The sequence below is a fragment of the Toxorhynchites rutilus genome, chromosome 3, assembly GCF_029784135.1.
Source record: "Toxorhynchites rutilus septentrionalis strain SRP chromosome 3, ASM2978413v1, whole genome shotgun sequence".
Classification (NCBI taxonomy): domain Eukaryota; kingdom Metazoa; phylum Arthropoda; class Insecta; order Diptera; family Culicidae; genus Toxorhynchites; species Toxorhynchites rutilus.
In genome coordinates, this window is record NC_073746.1 from 316,288,822 (window position 1) to 316,310,690 (window position 21,869).

The following is a 21,869-nucleotide window of genomic DNA, read 5'->3' on the forward strand; positions in this document are numbered from 1 at the left end:
TAAATTTTCTACATTTTATATGAAAAACTAAAAAAAAATAAAAAATATGTATTTTGGATACTGCAAATTAAAGTTTTTTATTGTAAATAAAAAAAAGAGTTTTTTTTTTTCTTAGTGTATATTTTTTCAAGTTTGGACATTACTCTATAACTCTTTCTAAGACACTAATTCGGTACGACTCATAGTTTTTTAGATATAAATTATCAAAGATTTCTCCTACTAAAATCGATACGCCCTTCTCAAAAGTTACGCTTGAGTCAAAAAAAATCCCAATTGCTGTGGAAAACTCATATTTCCTCCAACCCAAACGGAATACAAACTTTCATTCGATTAAAAAATACTCATGTTTTGTCATTTGTCGATTTCATTTGGAATTGCTCAGGGTCCTCATATTAAACTGGATTTTTTTTTCTTTCAAACGAACGTTTATTGTTGTTGCTGTGCTTTGTTTTCATTATGTCTGTATCGTCATATAGCCTAAGATGGTATTAGAGTGTGAGGCGGCTAAGTCCATTTCTAATTCTAGTCATGTTCGTATGTTCGTAAGTAACAGTGGGATCTAATCATTTAGCTATGCTTTTTTCAATTCAGTTAATCCCTGGGTTTCCTGAATTCCAGAATAGCTTCAAGGCCACCATATTCCATTGAAAGTTTTCCATCATGTTCCGTCACTCCATTATTATTTATGCTGGGACGGGAGGTTGTCCCAAGCTAATTGATCTACTGAAATTATAGCATGTCCAGGAATCTAGACCAGTATGACATATACTTAAAATGTTCTTGATTTATCACTCAATAGTTCGCGAAAAACAAAAAAACTCAATATTGCGCGAAAATTTTCACCTGCCTTCAATAAGTTAGAAATAAATCAAACGAGTGAAATTTCTGTGGTCCTCATTGGAAGAGTGATTGGAAGTGGAGTAATTTGTGGGAAAGGACAACCAGCGACACTCTTATAGGATGTTATCGCTCTTTGTATCATGACCAAGTCTACAAACGTAATTTATTTTTTTAGCCGATCGAACAAATTTTGAGTATATTAGATGAGTACTTCGTCGTAAATTGTACCAGAAGTACCGTTCTGAATCATATTTCGGACGCTTAAGGCATAAGATGCAGAAAACAGATCTAAGCTTTATGCACAGGTATTATTTGGTTGATATTTTCAATAAATTAGTTCAATATGCTTTAAAGCTTTCTATTTTGGTACCTATTTGATTGAAAACATGAAAAAACCATCGAATAAAATGCTTTTCAAATGAAGCGGACACTAAATCAAATTTCGACCAGATTGAATTCAAATTTCGGACAATTTATTTTGTGTTTTTTGGACGAAAATCACATCACACTTGATTATATTTCATAGTCAACTGCGAAACACTTACCAAGCAATCACATTAAACTGTTAACGATGATGAGAACTGAAGAAACACGGGAGAATTTTAAATATTTATGAACGGGTAAATTCTACGTGCTCACGCTAAGGAAACGTCAAACACAAACGATAATGAGTAGTGTTGTAAGATTTCTGCCGATTGTGTTATAATTTAAATGTAGTTCTCATGTGAAACAATAGTGAAACCAAGGGATTACTCTAAAGAAGCAATTGTGATATTAATTTAATAGTTATATCATCAGTGCATTAAGCATTTCAAGATATTAGAACAAAGTGTCCGAAATATGATGCAGAACGGTACATAATGCTATACGTACCCTCGTAATGAACGATTCGTAACTATCGTTTTCAAAAATCTCCAGTTGTAGCTGTTAAGTTTCAGATTTTTTTTCTTTTTATAATAATTAAAATATAGAATAGTTTTTTAAGTTTAAAATAGTATATAAATTACTAACTCTAAGATGACGTTTGATGTTCTTTAGTTTCGGCTTTAGATTCATTTTTTGATTGCTGCTTCTCGTTACTTTTTGTACAACTTCTTTAATAATTGTTTCATGTAGTTTAGGATGTTTCGCTATTTCCAGTTTTTAAAAGCGTTTTCGGCATATCTGGTTGTGAATCCTGTTTGAATAGCGGCGAGCTGTATTTTTGTGTCTCCTGCCCTCTTGTGGCTTCTATAAACGAAACGTCTTCGCCAGCTTCGATTTTGACGGGAAATTCTTATTTTTTTAATTGACTTGCTGCGTTGTGCTATTCGTTCCACTGAAATTAACATAGTAGGGCCAGATCTCAGTTTCCAGGCTCAGTTTCGGAAAAAGCCGGAAAGTTTGGTGAGTAGGCCGCACACTCAATTTGATTAACTATCAGATCGATGCGAAATTTTATTCGACACTTTTTACTTTTAACAATATTGTTTTTCCTATGTAGTGGATTTTTATAAGAAAAGTAACATAACAGAAACGAAATCTGTGACGTCACAGATTTTGTTTAGGGTAAAAATCTTCCCACCTTATATTTTCTCGCAGCAAATCGGCAGATCACTTATCATTTTTCCCAATTTACACATAGAACATTCTATTGTCAATACCAATACAGATAAAAGCGGGACGCCATTAGACATAACGAACATCATACAGAGAAGATAAGTATAACAATTGAACCGCCACCATGATCGCAAAATGGTTTGGTCAATGATAAACAAGAGCACTATTGACTTAGGCTTTCATAGATACACATTACACTTTGTGTAAAAAAAAACTGCAAATATCGGGAATGTTTAAAGCCACTTCCTCCAACCCGTAGTTGTTCCATTTTGCTCGAATCGGCAAACGCTGGGTAGGTATATATGAATTCAATAAAAAAGCACAGATTGAGCAGTATAAATCGAGAACGCGCAGAGGACTTTGCAACAGATCAAGCGTCATATCCAGAACATTCAACAAAACCAGCTAACAGACTGAAGCATGAACGGCCACATGGAAGAGTTTGTGACCTACACATCGGCCACTCTGTTTGTAGGGATTATCTCGCCTACAGAGCATCTATCAGAAGAGCTCCAGGAAATCGTTCAATCGTTACCCAGAAGCATCCGCAAGAAAGTTGTGGAAACAACAATGGCCGGTTCTACGTCCCTAGTCAAGGCGTGTGCAATTGGAAACCTCAAAATCATCGAATATCTTGTGAAGATTTGTGGCGCTGACATAGAACAGAAAAGCACCTGCCCGCGCCGGAGCAAGTTCAATCCAAACAGCTATACCCCTTTGAGTTGGGCTTGTAGATACGGGAACTTTCACGTCCTCGAATGTCTCATCCAGCTGGGTGCGGATATAAACGGTGTGTCCGATTGTGGTTCAACTCCGCTGTTAATTGCATGTCAGCGAAGGAATGTTGAAATTGTTAAATATTTGGTGCTGAAAGGTGCGGACGTTAGGAAGGCCAAAAATGACGGTGAAACTTGTTTCTTTGCTTGGTTAAAATCATGTTCGTTAGATCCCAACAATCAAGACGTGGAAATGATTCAACTGCTGTTAAAGCATGGAGCTGACCCACTAGTATCCTATAATGGAGAAGATTCCCTCCGGTTTTTGTGCCGCAATAGCAACTTCAGAGTGGCACTCTGCCTCATGAACTTTTTCGATTACTCGCCAGAAAGAAAGGCAGACACTTACGAGCTGATGGGTGCTATAATATATTTTAGACATTACAAACGTTTGTTAGCAATTCAATGCTGGCGAAAGGGTCTAAACATACGAATGAACGCTGGGAATTACATTGCAAAGCGACCTGAGAATCCACCTCAATCCATCTATGGGGATGCGCGGGAGTTCACAACCATTGCCGAGCTGGAGGCAATGACCTACGATCTTGATGCGATAGGTATCCAGAGTTTGATGATCTGCGAAAGGATATTAGGGATTGACGACAACGAAACGTTGTCGCATATGACTCGCTTTGGTTACTTCTACCAGAAAACCCAACGGACGGATAAAAGTATGGACTTATATCTGAAGGTACTGCAGAGACAAGTTCAGAAAAACAGCATATTCAACTGCAACAGTTTGGGTACTACAAACAGAATTGTAGGATTTATGTTGGATCTATTGCATGCAGAAGATCCGACTTTGCCACGATTTGAAGATGCCTGGACCGTATTACAGCTTTTGGCATCAAATGCCATCAAGACTAGTGAGCTGGATAGCATCAAGCACCAATGTTGCACCATTGATCGCATTATTCATTACCTAGCGTATCTGTTGGATATTTTGCTCTCCGTAGCTAAAAGCGAAAATGAACTCGAAATGATTGAAAAATTAGTTCGGAAACTAATCTACAAAGATGTTCGATGTGCCAAAACCGGTGAAACATTGTTGCATCTGTCCGTTAAACGAGATGGTTTTGAACATCGAGTGCAAGGCCTCGGTTTCAAGCATGTGTTCCGAAATGGTAACTTTTCGAAACTGTTGCTGGCATGTGGAGCTCATATAGATTCACCGAATTTGGCTGGCGTTCGACCATCGGAATTACTGGTGAAAAATCTACAGAACGACATTCCCGTGAACAAATTTATCACCCTCAAATGCCTCTGCGCGAACACGATCATCAAGAAGGGAATTTCTTACCAAGGAATGGTCTCCCGCACCATGGAGGCCTTCGTACGTGAACACGAATGGCAGCGTGCCGAACACGTATCTACTAAAGAAACATAACAGGTATTGTAGTATTACGATAGCAAGGTATGAAGTTCAACGCGTTGTAAATTATCTTTTTTCTCTTTGATCCAGCAAGCAAGGCACAGACGTATCAGAAGGAGCCAAAGGACCTGCCAAAGATTGATGGACCACGACAATTGAGACTGTAACCACCAGGACCAGGTGGAAGGGTGCAATAATGTTATGAAAAAAGATTTAATTTTATTCAATTAAAATCAAATGGAACTACGGGAAGCCGTTGTCAACTATAAACTTGGTAAATGTACCATGGAACGAAAAAAAAACAATTCCAGAATTTTATTACGAAAATTCATGTCCAACTCCGAAAATGCGCAAAATGACTGACTAGATAGTATTCGATGTGAAGACACCGAAATGAATTCGCCCATATGTTCGATAGCAAATATGGCAACTCGTCGTCGTTCTCAGGAACAAGCCAAGTTTCCGTATTCGATGCTCTCCCAAAATGCAAAGGAGATACAGAAGGTACCGAATTCGTTATCAACTAGTCACTGTTTGGAGGGCATCATAGACCAGAAGTGTCATTGAACCATTTTATTTTGGAAATAATGCTGCCCCGGTTACTGAAACGCGATACTAAAACCTGATAACCTATTTGCAAAGGGTGGAATGATCAAAACTTGGCCAAATTAACGACGACGACGAAAGAAAAGAAGACTAAGATGATTTTTTATATAGAAAAATCAAGTTACACGCAGCTTTCTTCGATCAAATTTTGATCGTTCTACCCTTTATCTGTATCTGCATTAGCTCTTTGTGAATGGGATAAGGAACATATAATAAACCAAATGCACGCATGCTTCTTAGATGAGAATTAATCGAGACCCATTGATTGATACTTCATGGGAATTAGAGCTGGATGTGTGCAACAGAGGTCTGCATTCCTTTACAAATTCTGTGTCATCTATTCACCACAAAAAAACTTTACGACCAACACCATTATCATGGATTATCCTTTCGAGTCGAGACTTGATCTGCTTTGATGATGCGAGTTTGTACTTGTCCCCCTTCCACACCAGATTATTGATTACCAAAAAGTTTGTTAACCATAACTATTTACATTTTTGCTTCCACATATACTCTCCTCGGAGGAGATGAAAATTCAGTGACCCTCGATTGAGGTTTGAGAATGTGTTTTCACCATGCTGACAAAAAACAGTGACTGACCTTCAGTCGCGCTTCTTCGGAAGCAAATATGCAAATATTGACATATGAAAATTGGTGCCTGGAATGGAGGCAACTACTCCAACATTTCATAAGTGGCTTGGCGCAACAAACAGTTATCCTGGGGAATGTTTTGGTTGCACATTATCACTATGAAAATGGAAATGTGAATCGAATTTATCTCAAAACCATGTTTCCCACGTGGATTATGAGAACAGAAAAGAAAGAATATATGTCAACATATGGGACTCTGTTGTTCATCGGCCCATGCAACATATCTATATCTATAGAAATGGATTTCTGTCTGTCTGTCTGTCTGATTCTTATGGGCTCGGAAACTACTGAACCGGTCGACATGGATATTTGTATGTAGGGATTTTTGGGGCCGGAGAAGGTTTTCATGATAGTTCGAGACCCCTCCCCCCTCTCTAAGAGGGGGCTGCCATACAATTTCTCCATAACTCATAACTAATCAAGCAAATCGAGCCAAATTTGGCATCTGAAGGTTCAAGAGGACACTCTCTATGAGGGGGCTGCCATACAAATGAGGCATAAATTTCTCCATAACTCAAGAACTAATCAAGAAAATGGAGCCAAATTTGGCATGTGGAGGTTTTAGGAGGCAATAAATTTTTCTATAATGGTTTGACACTCCTAGGTTTGGCATATAGAGGTTTTAACGATCGATAAATGTCTCTATGGTGGTTCGAAACTCCTCCCCCCCTCTCTAAGGAGAGGCTACCAAGAAAATGGAACCAAATTTGGCATGTGGAGGTTTTAGGGTGCAATAAATGTTTCTATAATGATTATATACAACTTCCCTCCACACTAAGTGGAGGGCTGCCATACAAATGAAAAAAAATCTGCAAAACTCATGAATTAATCAAGCAAACGGAAACAAATTTGGCATATGGAGAATTTAGGAGCAGTATTTGCTTATATGGTGGTTTGACAATCCTTCTCCTTCTCTAAAGGCAAGGGGGCTACCATACAAATAAAACACAAACTTCTACATAATCCGAGAACTAATCAAACAAATGAAGCCAAATGTGGGATGTGAGGGTTTTTGGATACGAGAAATGTTTCTATGATGGTATGACACCCCTCTCTCCTCTGAAATGGAGAGGGAGTCCAGTGAAAATAATACACATATTTCAACCAAACATGACAATTGAAAATTTTCGGAAAACTCTGAAGGAAAATGAGAAAATTAGGAAAATTCAAATTCGCATATGTTCTACAATTACATAGTGACGAACGTTGTTATTTTTCGCGCATTTGATGTTTGCGCTAACGAAATTGATTTTTATTCGAAAGTGGAAATAGATTTTATTGTGATAAAACGCACTCCTATATCTTCTTCTATTTATATAAAAAAATGGATCACCGAATGTGTTGATAAGAGCAAAACTCTAGGAAGGAATTGTCCGATTTAGGACTGTCTTTATTCTATCATATTTTCTGTACCAAACATTTATTCCATGTAACGGAGAAACATGTTATTGGTTGAAAAATCTTCGAGAAATGTGTCTGAAAATAATCTGATATTATAATGAAGAGTTTTGGTAGAAGTACTAGGGAATGTAAGTAAAAGGTAATTTTAAAAAGTAGATTAGTAGATCAATCAATGAACAGTTCTGCGGTTGGACCCATGAACGTGCGCTGAGTAAGAAAATGTGATATCACATTCAACGAAGAATAAATTTTGGGCGGGACGAAGTTTGTCGGATCAGCTAGTTTCTCATAAATAAGGAAGTGGATGCTTTGAATAGCTCACGTTATGTAGACATAATATTTCTATTTTCAATGCAGTCGTCTCAGTACAACTTCTTCGTCCTACGTGCTGTGTGAGTTTATGTAGGGAAGCACATACTGGAATAATTGCTTTTGTTTGAGAGCCAGGCATGGGGACATGCAATCCATAGATGTAAGCTTGGGTCGTCGGTATTTTCAAACACGTATCAAAAAAGTAACTTGTGCTTAATAAGCAGTGCTATTCATTTTCATAAAAATAAGTGTATAAATTGTTAAAATACAATTGTCTTATTGTTAATTTAAGATTGAAATTGGATGTTTTTACAAATAGCTAAAGTCAATCAATTTCTAATCATACCAAAAGAAACGTAGTCATCCAAATATTTTACAGTTAAAAAAGTCACAGGAGCGTTGTGTCCGAGATACGACCGCATAATTGACGTTGGATTTCTTTAGACTATCTGTTGCATCTGTCATTTTTAGCACAACCGCCACCATATACAATTTTACACTTACACTTGTGCTAAATGTTTCTCAATGCATGATCGGTCATTGAAATGATATGATTCGCAAAGCAACCAACACTGATGTTTCAATTTTATATTTTATTTCCTAGAATTAATCGTTCTACTCACCATGCTTGCAATATGAAAATGCCCCCGAATTCCATATACCGTCATCCGGGGGCAAATTGATCACCGAGGTGAAATTGATCAAACGTACTACTAAAAACAAACTGCAATTTTGGGAGGTATTATGTAATTAAATTTGAAACTTCTTTATTTGACATGTTCAATAATCGTTTGAAGATGCTTCTCTGCAATGATTCCCAACGAATCGCTTGTTAATTGCATACAAATTAGTATTTTTCTGAAGAGCATTTTCGTTTCCAATTTTAAGCATGCTCAAGAAACATATTTTCAACACATCATAACGATAACCATAGGCGCTAAACGTATTCAATCACAACAGCCAAATCTCCACGAGTTGAAACAGTAATCAAATAATTATAACTAGGGTAAATGATCTTGGTTTGTTCAATTTGGGGTGTTTTTACGCAACTAGTAAATGCAAAAAAAATTTTCTTCACGAAAATCACACATAATCGATAAGAGTTTGGGTTTGTTGAAAAGCCCCAAGTCCCTAGCTGCTAATACTACCATAAGGTGTTAAAATTATTCAAATTTTTATGTTTTATAACGATTTTCCTTAAAGAAGAATTATGATCATGGTTTGACCACCTCTGAGCATGGTTTGCCCAAAAAAATGATCATGGTTTGTCCGGTTTTAGAAATCTTCATTTTTGAATGAAAACATTCGAATTCACAATTAGATGTTGCATTTATCATTGCTTGAGTTTACTGTCATCATATTGATTCATTCATAATTTAGGCTTTCTTCAGAATATTGCCTTTTCTTGGGCATTTTTTCTGTGTTGATTGTGTTTTTTTCACCTCAACACAATCAACACAGAAAAACCATACTTCTGCTATGCGCGAAGCACACCATAAACAAACATAAACAAACTTCAGCGCGCCAAGCGGTTGCCATAGAAATCATGTGGACAAAACAACATTATTGAATTGGACAACTCATGATCAGAATTGAGTTCATCAAAATGCGTTAATTTGATGGTTTAGCTATGTAAATCCGATACAAATGGTGAGCATGCATGATGTTTACAATATTTATAAGTGTTGTAATCCAGAAAAGGTCTGAAAACGTGCCAAATAATCATCTGGTGATCGATTAAAAGTTAGCTCGAATGAGGGGCGCATTGACACAAATAGAAGGTGTATTTTATAAGCCTTCAAAACATGTGATTTCGTAAAAATATACTATCAAACTACTATAAATCATGTAAAAGGCAATTTCATTTATATGTTTCGAAACATTCGAAGGCCTTATTTGACACAGGAGCGCTGAATTAGAGCATTCAAAAAAGTGGGCAAACCATGATCATATTTTCGACTGGACAAACCAAGATCATTTACCCTACTATTGAAACAAGTGAGAAAAATCAATTTTGCAAAAAAGCATCATGAAAGGCAACCTTTTTTCGGTTCCCGGAATAAATCGCCACAGAAAACGACTGCAACAGAAACCACCGCTTATAAAATGTGTAGTAGGCTATAAATATTGTGGCGCGGTATTGTATTTCAAAACAAGAATTAACCGGGCAAACGTATCGCCCCAGGCAAACGTAACGCCCCGGGCAGACGTATACCGTCCGACGCTCGCTAGAGCTCGGTCGGACATTGCTAAAGGATCGTATCCTATGTTTCAAACTAACCGGGCAATCAGTGGATCCCAGGTTTGCGTGCGAGACACCGCCGCTTCCGACGGCGGGTCGGCGGTGGACTCGGATTGCGTCATCTTGGCGGCATGGGCCGCCTCGATTCCTTATCCTCGCCAAATGGGGACTTCGTCCCCATTACATTGTCCTCAGAATAAATTTCGAAAAACGAGAACAAGAGAATAAATTTATAATAGAAATGTGAGGCACATGATGTTTTTCCCGCGCCAAATATTTCTAGCCTACTACACTTTTTCTAAGCGGTTGTTTCTGTTGCAGTTGTTTACTGTGGCGATTTATTCCGGTCACCCCTTTTTTCATAACCAGACAACCTGAATTTCAATCGAAGCAACCCTGTATTTCACTACTATACTAGCTTCAGGGTACTAGCTACTATACTAGCTTCATCATACTGTTTGTTTACTTTTTCACGCAGCGCTTTGAAAATATTTAAGTGTTGTAGAAGTCAAGTTTTGTTTCGTTCAAAATGTCCCGAACTTACAAGAAGCGATTGGGTGCAAGAACGTATTTAAACTATTCATCCGAAACAGTTGAAGAGGCGATGTCGGAAGTCAAACAGCAGATTGAGAACTACCTGGAAAAGAAAAAAGAAGTGGGTTATATCTGTGGTATAACCGCAAGGGTGACGTAGGACTATCTCTGATTTAGTGATCATTTGTTTTTAGTTGCTTCTGAATCAATTCTGAATGAATGAATAAATGAATATCTGGGGGACTTCGAAAACGAGAGCGTTACGTTGAAGGCACAATATTCAGCAAAAAAAGCAATCACACGAAAGTTGTATAATACATTATGCATTGCTTGTATTGGGATATGATTTGTTTTCCATTTCCAATAGACAAAATAACAGTCGCATCAAATCAGTCTACATATTTTTTGCGTTCGTTCATCTTTTCTCACAACACCCATTTCTCGTTTGAGAAATTGTTGAGCAAACATCGTTTGCCAGTGCGCGTAGAACGGGAATTCCTTCTTAGGATTCATTGCACCTCTAATAAATTGCCGAAAGACGTGGTCTTACGTTGATCGCACTTGATTGAAAAATCACAAAACCAAATGTATTTGGTCGGAGTATTATATGGATAGAAATTTTCAATTCCAAGTGAATGAATGAATGCGTTTCAGGTCAAGTCAGGCCAGGTAATGAATTCCTCGATCCCTCGCCATTCAGCTCGTCCAGCTCGTCCAGCTCGTTCAGCTCGTTCAGTAACGATGTTGTCTTGTCGATGTCCTCACGAAAAATGAATGCGTTCCATCACCAGAACATCGCTTAAGTATGCTTTTTGTACGTGATTGAATCGAGAGAAGGTGTGGTTTACGATGGCAATTTAGAAGGCAAACTAGAGGGGAATGAACTCTCTGAGTTTGAAACTTTCAGCAACTGAGCAATCGATTGAAAATTATATAATTTTCGCGATACGAAACATTTGTTGTTGCGCGCGCATACAATATTGGATACGAAAATTTTCTACTGAGTGAAGAATAATTTTCAGAAGCATTCCTGTTAATTCAGATTGATTGAAAAATCACAAAATCAAATGTATTTGGTTGCAGTGTTATATGGATAGAAAACATTAGAATAAACTCTTTCCCATCAATGTATTTTTCAATTCCCAGGGGAACTGACAGAATATTTTTCAGCAACGATTAGTTCTTTCCCGATTTTCCTCGATACTCGAAGCCCACCAGTGGTTAACGCTAACTCGATAACCACCTGTTAATAGCACTTGATTGAAAAATATTTGGTCACAGTGCTATATGGTTAGAAAACATTAAAATAAACTCTTTCGCATGAATGTATTTATCAATTCCCAGGGAACCGGCAGATTATTTTTCATCAACGATTAGATCTTTCCGGAATTTTCTCGATGCTGAATGGCATCCAAACGAATATACTCCTTTCAGTTTGGCCTGTAAAAAACTTTTCTGAACTCTAATCCATCAAATTTGGCGCGCTGAAAAGGGCCGTTGGTTATATGCCAAGCTAATATAGACGCTCTCCCTGGATTCGACGGGCCAGCTGAATGTCCTTGGGCATGATGTGACGCGTTTCACGTGGATAGCACACAAATTAGTATCTTCGAATAGGCTTCCTGCAGCGTCATAACCGCGGAACTTTTGAAGCGCAAGTCAGTTTTGAAGTCCTGAGCAATTCCACGAACCAAATGCTGCAAAGCTAGCTTGCGGATCAACAATTCGGTCGATTCTGATAGCGACGAATTTCACCCAAAGTTGCCGGTCGATAGCGATGTGGCTTTTTAACACACTTCCTGCGACTGGTGCGATTATCCGAGCTGCTTTCGTGATGCCTTAGCACCGAAAGACTAACGAGCTAACTGCTTGGTCCCTCAACAAACAAGTCCTCACGGTGCGAGAGTAAAGCAAGAAATGAACGGAAGCAAAGGAAGCGTGATATTATAAACCATAAAAGTATAAAATGTAAACCCCACCCTTATTATATTCGCTTACCCTGAGGGAGAAAAGAATAACATCGAAGTAAGTATACAGTAAGCTTATATAATAAAGAGGGTGGGGTTTCTCATATCGAAGAAATCACTTCGATGAAGCTGCATTATAAAATTATTTGTGTACGAATGCCGCAATCGATAGTCGGCTCTAATTTGCGCTGGGTAATTTCCTCGGAGGACTCGATTCCTCCTTTGAGCATTAATAATCTCTTTCTGGCAAAACGAAGTGGTATGAATCACATTATTCGAAAGATAAAATGAAGATGTTTTCTGCCAATTTCCTTCAACCTCCAAACATCTCTTACTCCCGTTTACCGTTATTGCGTTCGCTAATCCCTTCTCACAACACCCATTTCTCGTTTGAGAAATTGTTGAGTAAACATCGTTTGCCAGTGTGTGTAGAGCGGGAATTCCTTAAGATTCATTGCACCTCTAATAAATTGCCGAAAGACGTGGTCTTACTTTGATCGCACTTGATTGAAAAATCCAAAACGAAATGTATTTGGTCGCAGCATTATATGAGTAGGAAGCAAATAGTCGCTCGAAAATTACATGATTTTCGCGATGTGAAAAATTTTCCGTTTTTCATGTTATGCATCCAATATTGGATACAAAAATTATCTACTGATGGGGAAAAATAATATTCAGAAGCTTTCCTGTCAATTGCGATTGATTGAAAAATAACAAAACCAAATGTATTTGGTTGCAGTGTTGTATGGATAGAAAACATCAAAATAAACTCTTTCGCATGAATGTATTTTTCAATTCCCAGGGGAACTGGTAGATTATTTTTCAGCAACGATGATAGCAACGAGGGTTCCGCGCGTGTATGTGTGTGTGGCGGCTGCTCCGATGTCTCAAGCGGAACCGTGGCATCACTCTCCTCCTGATGGATTCCCTTCTGGCCTAAAGTGCACAAACAGGCTCTTGGTAACACCGTTCATCAGCGCTTTCGTGATAAACGAAGTTAGCTTCACCACAACAGCGACAACATGCTCCAATCGCTGTTCAATTATAACTGAGTGGGTTTACGAGCGGCGCTCGCTTATATACCGATTGGTGATTTCAATAGCCTGTTTTGAAAGCAATTTTAAGTATATAACGCGTAGACATTTTATCTTTCGAATAAATTGTTTATCATACCATTTCGTTCAGTTGCTTCAGTTAGGAGCTATCAACGCTCAAAATCTCGGTCTCCGGCGTAACGCTTTCGTTTTCGAAACTTTGATTTTACACCCCGGTATAGAAATGAAAGACGTAGTCCTACGTCAAAAAAATAAATACAAGGTTTGTCAACAATCTTCCCGGTGATGATTGGATTTCCGGATTCATGAAACACATGAAGACAACGCTTTCATCTCGCCTGACACAAAACATCAAAAGACTCCGCGCCAAGGTAAGCCCAGCTGATGTTAGCGCATATTTCGACAATCTTGCAAAGACAGTCAGCAACATTCCGGCAGGAAATATCACTAATTATGATGAGACCCGTTGAATTCATATTCTGTTCTGAAAATAATGCCAACAAAAGGATTACGAACACCGGAACCGTTGGATTCTGAACAGCCTTCGAAGCAGCAGGAAAACTCTTTTTCGGAACATCTATTCACAATTCTTAAAGAGGAACGATTTGGCAAGCCAATCGATCGTATTATTCCGAAAAGGAAGCGAGTGGTGGATATACAACCAGGAGAGAGTGTCACGACAGAGCATTCATTGCAAATTTTGATTGAGAAGGAAAAACTGGACTCGGATGACCAAGAGAACTTGGAATCTCAAAAGAAGACAAAAAAGGAAGCAAAAGCTAAGTGCTCAAATGTTGTATTGAAAAGTGCTGGCAATTCGAGAAATAAAGCTCTGCGTTGATGAGTAAAAATCATCTGCAGCAATTATTCATAAAATTTTGTTATTTTTGCCTTTTTCGTATACGAACTGACTGACGAACTGAACTAACTGAAGCGAATTAGACGCGAACAGTTTCATTTGAAAGAAACCTTTCAAATTTAATCTGAATCGATCCACGGGTTCCGGAGGTATGGCCGGAACAAGTTCCTTAGGTACCAGAACTCAAAAATAAACAGAACCCACCATTTGGATGATCAAAATTGATCATTCATGACCATTTCGAGCGTTTCTGACCAACCCGAATGGTCTCCGGACAACCTGCATATGAAATTTTAGATCTAGATATGAGAATGAATTATCATTTAAATGAACGCAGGTAAAGAAATCAGTGAATTTCTATATATTTGTGCATACTACACTAGAAAATAATGAAAAAAAAAGATTGATCAATTTCACCCCAAAGCTATCTTTTGAAAATTTCCGCTAAAAAATTCCAAACTAACGCTTAAGGAAATTTTACAACAAAATTTTTCAAGCGTTCTGTGACCTTAGCACCAGTACTTGTTTTAAAAATAATTGGGTGTAATTGAACAAGAAAAAACTGGAAATATTCACTTTTTTCTCAAACCGTGATCAATTTGCCCCCGGTTTACGGTATTTCTAATGCCGATTTCGCCAGGTTAATTGTTTAGGAGGTCTGTGTTCGGGAAACAGGTGGGAACAAAAATGCCCACGACATACATGTATTGCAATGTCGGTTTCCTAGGCATCTTGGTTTTGATTGCTACTGCGAATCGACCGATCATGACGCGCGATTTCCATTCAGATCATGCTTGAGATTTTTATGATGTTTGATAGTTCGTTCCATAAAACATATTATTTTAGTCATTTTCACTGTAATGAGTTGTTATGGAGTGCCCAAATCGATTGTTCAAAAGCTCTCGAATATATTTGAGGGGCTTTATAATGCAAGGGGTGTAAGTGACTTGATCGATTTCTTTCTTTCTTTCTTTGTTTTTAAGAGGCTTTAAACTTAATCGATTTCTCTTCATCAACTTTTTATTTAGTTGATAACTCGACTGCAAAAACGTTCCAAATTAAGTTTTCTATAGAATCCGACAGATGAGGTTCTGACCTATCTTCCACATTGTCAAATACAGCTGGGAACGTATTTGCAGCGAAGTTATGACCAAAAGAGAGAGTCGTGTAGAGAAATCGATCAAATCACTTACACCCCTTTCATTCTAAGCCTCTCATTTAGAAGAAAATGACTGAGCAATAATTGTGAGTGCAAGAGAAAGCCTGTATCTACGATTCCGACCAATCAGAACGCGGAATTTCCGTTTGGAACCGGTTGAGATTTTTTTATTGTTCGATAGTTAGCTTCGTTACATATATTATTTTATTCAATAAAAAATGTTATGGAGTGCCGAAATCGATTGAGGTAAATATTACATCAATCCATCATACAATGTCTGAGCAATCAGCGTTCGAAATTAGACATTTTTCATGGCGCAATCGATTTTCGTTTTTCAAATTGTGCCCTCTATATGTTCCCGAAGGACGTAATCCTACGCCGAAAAGGCATCTTAAGCGGATCAACTTCGCACCATATCCAAATGGGCTTCCCTGTATAAACCGATGATTTTCAGGGATTGTACGGACTTATTTAACAAAGTAGGAGCGAAATGTTCCAATTTTTGTGAATAAAACGTTCCAATTTTTGTGAATAAAACGTTCCAATTTTTGTGAATAAACTTCACGTGGCTGGATGGAACCATTTCTCAATGGTTCGGTACGGTTTGGATCACCATGAACTAAGCAATGTTTTGTACAAAACATATAGCTTAACCGGGCAAGTGAAACAATTGATATGGTCAAATCAAGACAATCTCTCGATGGAGCTCCTGCTTCCAACTTCCGGATGAAATCCTAGTCATTTGTAAGCAGAAAAACCAACCAATTTTTTGGAAAAGCAGGAAAAATTGAAAACAAAAATGGAAAAAGCTGGGAAAATAAAAAAAATATGGAAAAGAACTGGAAGAATTGAATTTTAGTTTTTTTTTCTCAATTTTATTTATATTAGCAATAAAAATTAGGATGAACAGTGTAGTATATCCTCAGTATGTAGCATTGATATTTACGTATTAACGCCTTCGGAGCGTAATTTGTATTATGAATTTATTTTTTCGTAACGAAATTTATTCGATGGTTTTTAGTGTCAAGATGTACAATTTACAAGAACGTGTATTTTTAGTGAAATTGTATTACTCGAGCTACCGTAGCCTTGATGAAACTTGGTCCTCTTATGGTAAGAATTTCAACATTTCTCATCGTCGATTACTTCCTCTGGGGGTACGTGAAGGACCGTTTTATAGTCAGTACTTATGTACGGTTTGCTGAGAGCGTCTAGCGGTTCCAAAATAACGAGCTCAAATAGTTTTTGCCAAAGCGCAAAGCGAAGTGATGCCGCGATAATTGTTAATATCTCGTCTATTTCCCTTTTTATGGACTGGGAACATATGCGATAGTTTCCAACAGGTCGGAAAACACCGGTGGCTACAGAGAGTTGAAATATGTGGAGCAGCGGGATCAATAGGTCATTCATGTGCGTTTTGAGAAAAGCTGAAGGAATACCCGGGTTGAACGACGTTTTGAGCTTTGAGAATGACCTTGAAATCATCTCCGTATTGATGTCGAACCCACTCAGAGTTTGGTTAGAACGGGGGAGGTAGCTAGCAGCATGCCTGATATAGTCGTCGGTTAATGTTTCATCGGTGAAAACACTGGCGAATTTTTCTGAGAATAGGTTGCAGATATCCTGCTGAGTAGAGGCCGCATTTCCGTTGAAGGTAGGCCAGCTTCATGGCGCTGCTCGTTGACAAAATTCCAAAATTGTTTTGGGCGGGATTTGAGTTTCCTCTGTATTCTACGCTGACAATTCAGGAAAGATTGTTTCGCGACACGTTTGTATTCGTAATTGATTCTCGCATACTGGCATTGAAGAGTTTGTGTGCGGTATCTGGTGAACTTTCTTAATGCGGCCCTCTTTATGGATTTCATTCGTCGAAGTTCTCGTGTTTGCCATGGTTTTCGGGACGTATGGAGGCACTTCTTCTTTGGCACATGTCTATCGATGACATATGCCAGGACGTTGGAGAATGTTACAGCTGCAGACTCGACGTTAGCGGTATCTAATATGTCGCCCCAATTGCAGCTAGAGAACAACTGGCTGATACTACGATGGTCAGCACTACGGAAGTCGTTAGAAACGACTACAGGTGAAATATTGATATCCTGTAACAGTTTTGTGCCAATGGCAACCAGCAAGGGTGGGGGGTGAGGGGTAAGTTTCACGAGAGGAGCGGGAGCCTCGCATAAGAATGGGGCTGTATCCTGCGCACTCACAAAGCAAAGATCCAGGCTACGGCCGTTCTCGTTAGTGACGTGATTAATTTGCGAGAGAGTGGCTAAGCTATAAGTATCTAGCATAAAAGACGCGTTGGAATGGAGGGCTGAGTGACCCAGATCCGGATAAAGGAAACCGTGGCGTGATTTCTTCCACGAGATTCCTGGGATATTATAATCACCCATCAAGATGATTTCATAGAGGCGAATGAACTGCAAAGTTTAAAGCCTCTTAAAAACAAAGAAGAAGAAGAAGATGATTTCATCTGTTGCTTTAGCGACTTCCAGAACGGAGAAAATTGACTGGCAATGGATCTCGATAAGTTCACGTTCTCGTGTTCGGTCAGGAGGGATATACAATGCGTATAGATATAAAGTGCGGTCGCCAAGTGTGATCGCCGTCCATACCTGCTCTAGACAAGACCATTTTTGGTTTTCTACAGCCCTCGTCTCAAGTCTGGAGTTCACGGCTACTAAAACGCCTCCGCCTCTAGCCTTACGACTATTATCAGCGTTCCTATCGCAACGAAAAACTTCGTAGTCGCAGCCGAACACTTGGTGAGAGAGTATACGTGAGTTCAACCAAGTCTCCGTGAGAACTAAAGGGTGTGTCACATCAAATTGCATCACGGAAAAAACGCTGTAGAAATTCGCCCAGTAGACCGATCCTTTTGAAAATTTTAGACAGTAAAATAAAAACTATTAAACAACTTTTGGCATTTTCTTTTTATTCATACTTCGAGCCCAAGCCCGTATGCTCGCACCTTCCTCTTTACCCCGTCCATAAGGTTCTGTACAACGTCAGGTTGTAGTTTTTTTTTTAACAGAAATCCATTTTCTCTTGAAGTCCGCCTCCGATTTGACAACTTTTGGGTTCTTCCGGAGGGCCTGCTTCATAATCGCCCAATATTTCTCTATTGGGCGAAGCTCCGGCGCGTTGGGCGGGTTCATTTCCTTCGGCACGAAGGTGACCCCGTTGGCTTCGTACCACTCCAACACGTCCTTTGAATAGTGGCACGAAGCGAGATCCGGCCAGAAGATGGTCGGGCCCTCGTGCTGCTTCAATAGTGGTAGTAAGCGCTTCTGTAGGCACTCCTTAAGGTAAACCTGCCCGTTTACCGTGCCGGTCATCACGAAGGGGGCGCTCCGCTTTCCGCAAGAGCAGATCGCTTGCCACACCATGTACTTTTTGGCAAACTTGGATAGTTTCTGCTTGCGAATCTCCTCCGGAACGCTGAATTTGTCCTCTATGGAGAAGAACAACAGGCCCGGCAGCTGATCAAAGTCCGCTTTGACGTAGGTTTCGTCGTCCATTACCAGGCAATGCGGCTTCGTCAGCATTTCGGTGTACAGCTTCCGGGCTCGCGTCTTCCCCACCATGTTTTGCCTTTCGTCGCGGTTAGGAGCCATCTGAACCTTGTAAGTACGCAGGCCCTCCCGCTGCTTGATCCGCTGGACGAATGAACTTGACAAATTCAGCTTTTTGGCGACATCCCGGACCGAACTTCTCGTATCACGTCTAAACTGCTTAACTACGCGCTTGTGATCTTTTTCACTGACGGAGCATCCATTTTTGCCGTTCTTCGCCTTCCGGTCGATGGTTATGTTCTCGAAGTATCGTTTTAGTACTCTGCTGACCGTGGATTGGACGATTCCCAGCATCTTACCGATGTTCCGATGTGACAACTCCGGATTCTCGAAATGAGTGCGCAGGATTAATTCACGACGCTCTTTTTCATTCAACGACATTTTTCCAACTTTACGAAAATTTGACAGTGAAGCATGGCCAACGTGATCTATACACTCTTATCTGATTATAAGCGAAAGCTGAAGATATAATTCCTAGAAATTAAATTTCTACAGCGTTTTTTCCGTGATGCAATTTGATGTGACACACCCTTTACTATGTCGTAGCATTGGTCTGATACAGCTACCCGGAAATCGTCGACCTTGTTGTTGATACCGCCAACGTTTTGGTAATATACACTAATTTCCTGATGACGGTTGGAGGAAAGAGCGTTGAAATGCGAGGTTGTGGTAGCTGGAACAACAGTGGCATCGAGGTTCGGCTCGGCATCAACCACACCATTGATGTATGCAGCACTATCAATGGGACCAATATCAGGAAGCGGAGAAACGGTACTGCAATCGTACTTGCCTGAAGTAGCTAGTTGGGAGACTCCCTCACCAGCTCCGGACACAGGAACGGAATGTCTTGAGTGGCAGGAGCAGTCAGCGGAGAGACAGACGCGGTTGGCCGAATGGGCAATGGCTGTATGACACTGTCATACTTATTGAAGAAATGCAACTGAAAACGTACCGAGAATCAGGAACGAAATTAGATCCAGAGGAACTGTACTTGCCTGTGCAAACTGGCTGGAAGACCCCTTTTCCAAGCCCAAACGCAGGTCCGGGACGACTGCTGACCGACGGCGAGAAGGGCACGACTGGGATGGGAGGAGAGGGGCCTTCCGAATGACTCAAACTATTGCGTCCCGGGCTGCAGTGAACTAACTCAAATTCATGATAGTCGCGGTTGGAGAAGCAACCGTTTCTGGTGGCATCAACGGCGTTGTAGACTTCTTGTACTTCGTTGGAACTCCAAATTTTTGTGAACCGTAGTTTTCGAACTCACGAAATAGCAATCCTTCGGGCCATGTAGATGGGTCAAGTGCCTTTTCCCTGAACGAGTGGTCCAGTCCAATTTTAAAGGACAAAAAAGTGAGGGAATCCAACTCTCTGCCTTTTGGAATGAGCTTTACCACTGAAATATTATCCTCGGTCCCGAGATTAGCCTTAACCATAGCCGATACCGATTCCACGGTGACGTCTGGACGAATTTTTGATACGTATAACCAGAATTTATGATCAGCATCATTATTGCAAATTGGCACAGAAGCAACATTTGCCATCGGCTTTTTGCTTCCTATTTGGCAACTCTCAGAAGCTCGGATTGTGAAATTGTGCTCAAGTGCTGGCCAGTGCGTGCTTGTAGCGGGTGAAAACTGGGTAACGGGCTTAGAATGCAGTTGTTTTATTTCCGACCGCAGCTCAGTAATCGCAGTCGTGAGCGTGCATAGTTGAGATTTTTCATCGGCCTGGCGTGAGATGACGCGAAAATGCGAGTTCTCAAATAACTCAGCACATTGATCACACATCCAGAAAAGGTTGTTTCTGTTAGATGCGAAGTACGATTGCAACGCACGAGTTACACCGGAACATGCATTCATGTGAAAAGACGCACCGCAATAGCCGCGGCAAACGACATAATCGATGCCCGAAATAGCATTAGAGCACTTAGCGCAGTTTTTTGCCATGATGATGCGCCTTTGGGTATGCAGTACAATGCGCGTGCCGAGCTTTTGAAAATTCGACCAGATGCGAGGTTGAGTTTGAGTGCGGTAGATGTCGCTTCGAGCCAGAAAATCGGCGTGGAGAGTAAAGCACCTTTGTTGTTATGTTCCACCGAATAAACACAAACTAGCGAGAAGTAGAAAATGCTACACAACGACTGTACGGATCGATCCACAAACGTAACTGTTCAAACACAGACAACCACTGGACGATATCAACAGATTTAAGATTTAAGATTTAAGACGATAAAATAAACACGTAAACAGCGATGGAAATCGAAAAACAACGTTGTTTACATACGACGAACACTGAGAAAAAAAAAATCAATCATTAATGTTCAACAGCCCGAAACAGCAACATAAAAAGTATTTGAATGACAACAAGCCAATCTGACTATAAAATATTCTCCAACTAATGATTCTTGTGGGGAATTTTCTCAATTTTACTATACCATCACTCAATTTTGTGTGTAAAAAAATGTAGTGAGTCAAAATGTTATCACGTCACGTGGAAACGAATTGTATACTTTTCGTGACGTGAGAACAACTTCTTGAGACAGTTGATACTCCTCTGTTTGTGGACCGATCTCAACCAAATTTTGTGGGTTGTTGACCCTCATTGTTTGCTAAGAGGAACCCTAGTAAAAATATTTGCTTTCGTTCGTCTGATACACTAAAAAATACTCTATTTTTGTGACGTGACAACGCTTCAAAATACCTGTTTTTCAAATGGTTGTTTCTTATAAATTTCAAAATGAAACCTAGATCTACCCACGGTTCTTCAAACAAGTATTTAATTATCCATTCAATGGTATATAGAGTCTGTATATTATAGACATTGAAGTTTGGTTAAGCAAGTGCAAATATAGTCCAAGAAACATAAAAATAAAATTATGTAGTTTTTTTATACTCGCCCCTCTCAAATGTTGGCAC

General features: G+C 39.6%; 2 protein-coding genes across 8 annotated transcripts in view; one reads left to right on the forward strand and one right to left on the reverse strand.

Annotated features, from left to right (window-relative positions):
* Positions 1–21,869, reverse strand: part of LOC129774778 (uncharacterized) — a 95,835-nt gene that overhangs the window by 61,593 nt on the left and 12,373 nt on the right. For 2 of the 6 annotated variants that reach the window (XM_055778740.1, XM_055778738.1), the window contains exon 2: positions 10,344–10,436. The exons of the other annotated variants lie outside the window; for them this stretch is intronic. The gene's annotated coding sequence lies outside the window, so the exon portion shown is untranslated. The remainder of the gene's footprint in view (positions 1–10,343; positions 10,437–21,869) is intronic. 6 annotated transcript variants of the gene reach the window in all.
* LOC129774777 (protein fem-1 homolog CG6966-like) lies at positions 2,506–4,873 on the forward strand. Of its 2 annotated transcripts, XM_055778735.1 has the most exons (3): positions 2,509–2,731; positions 2,794–4,605; positions 4,678–4,873. In XM_055778735.1, the coding sequence occupies exon 2, from the start codon at positions 2,860–2,862 to the stop codon at positions 4,600–4,602; it is 1,743 nt and encodes a 580-aa protein (XP_055634710.1). In that variant the 5' UTR covers positions 2,509–2,731; positions 2,794–2,859; the 3' UTR covers positions 4,603–4,605; positions 4,678–4,873. The 2 variants fall into 2 exon arrangements, with proteins under 2 accessions (XP_055634708.1, XP_055634710.1); XM_055778733.1 differs by having other exon boundaries at positions 2,506–4,605.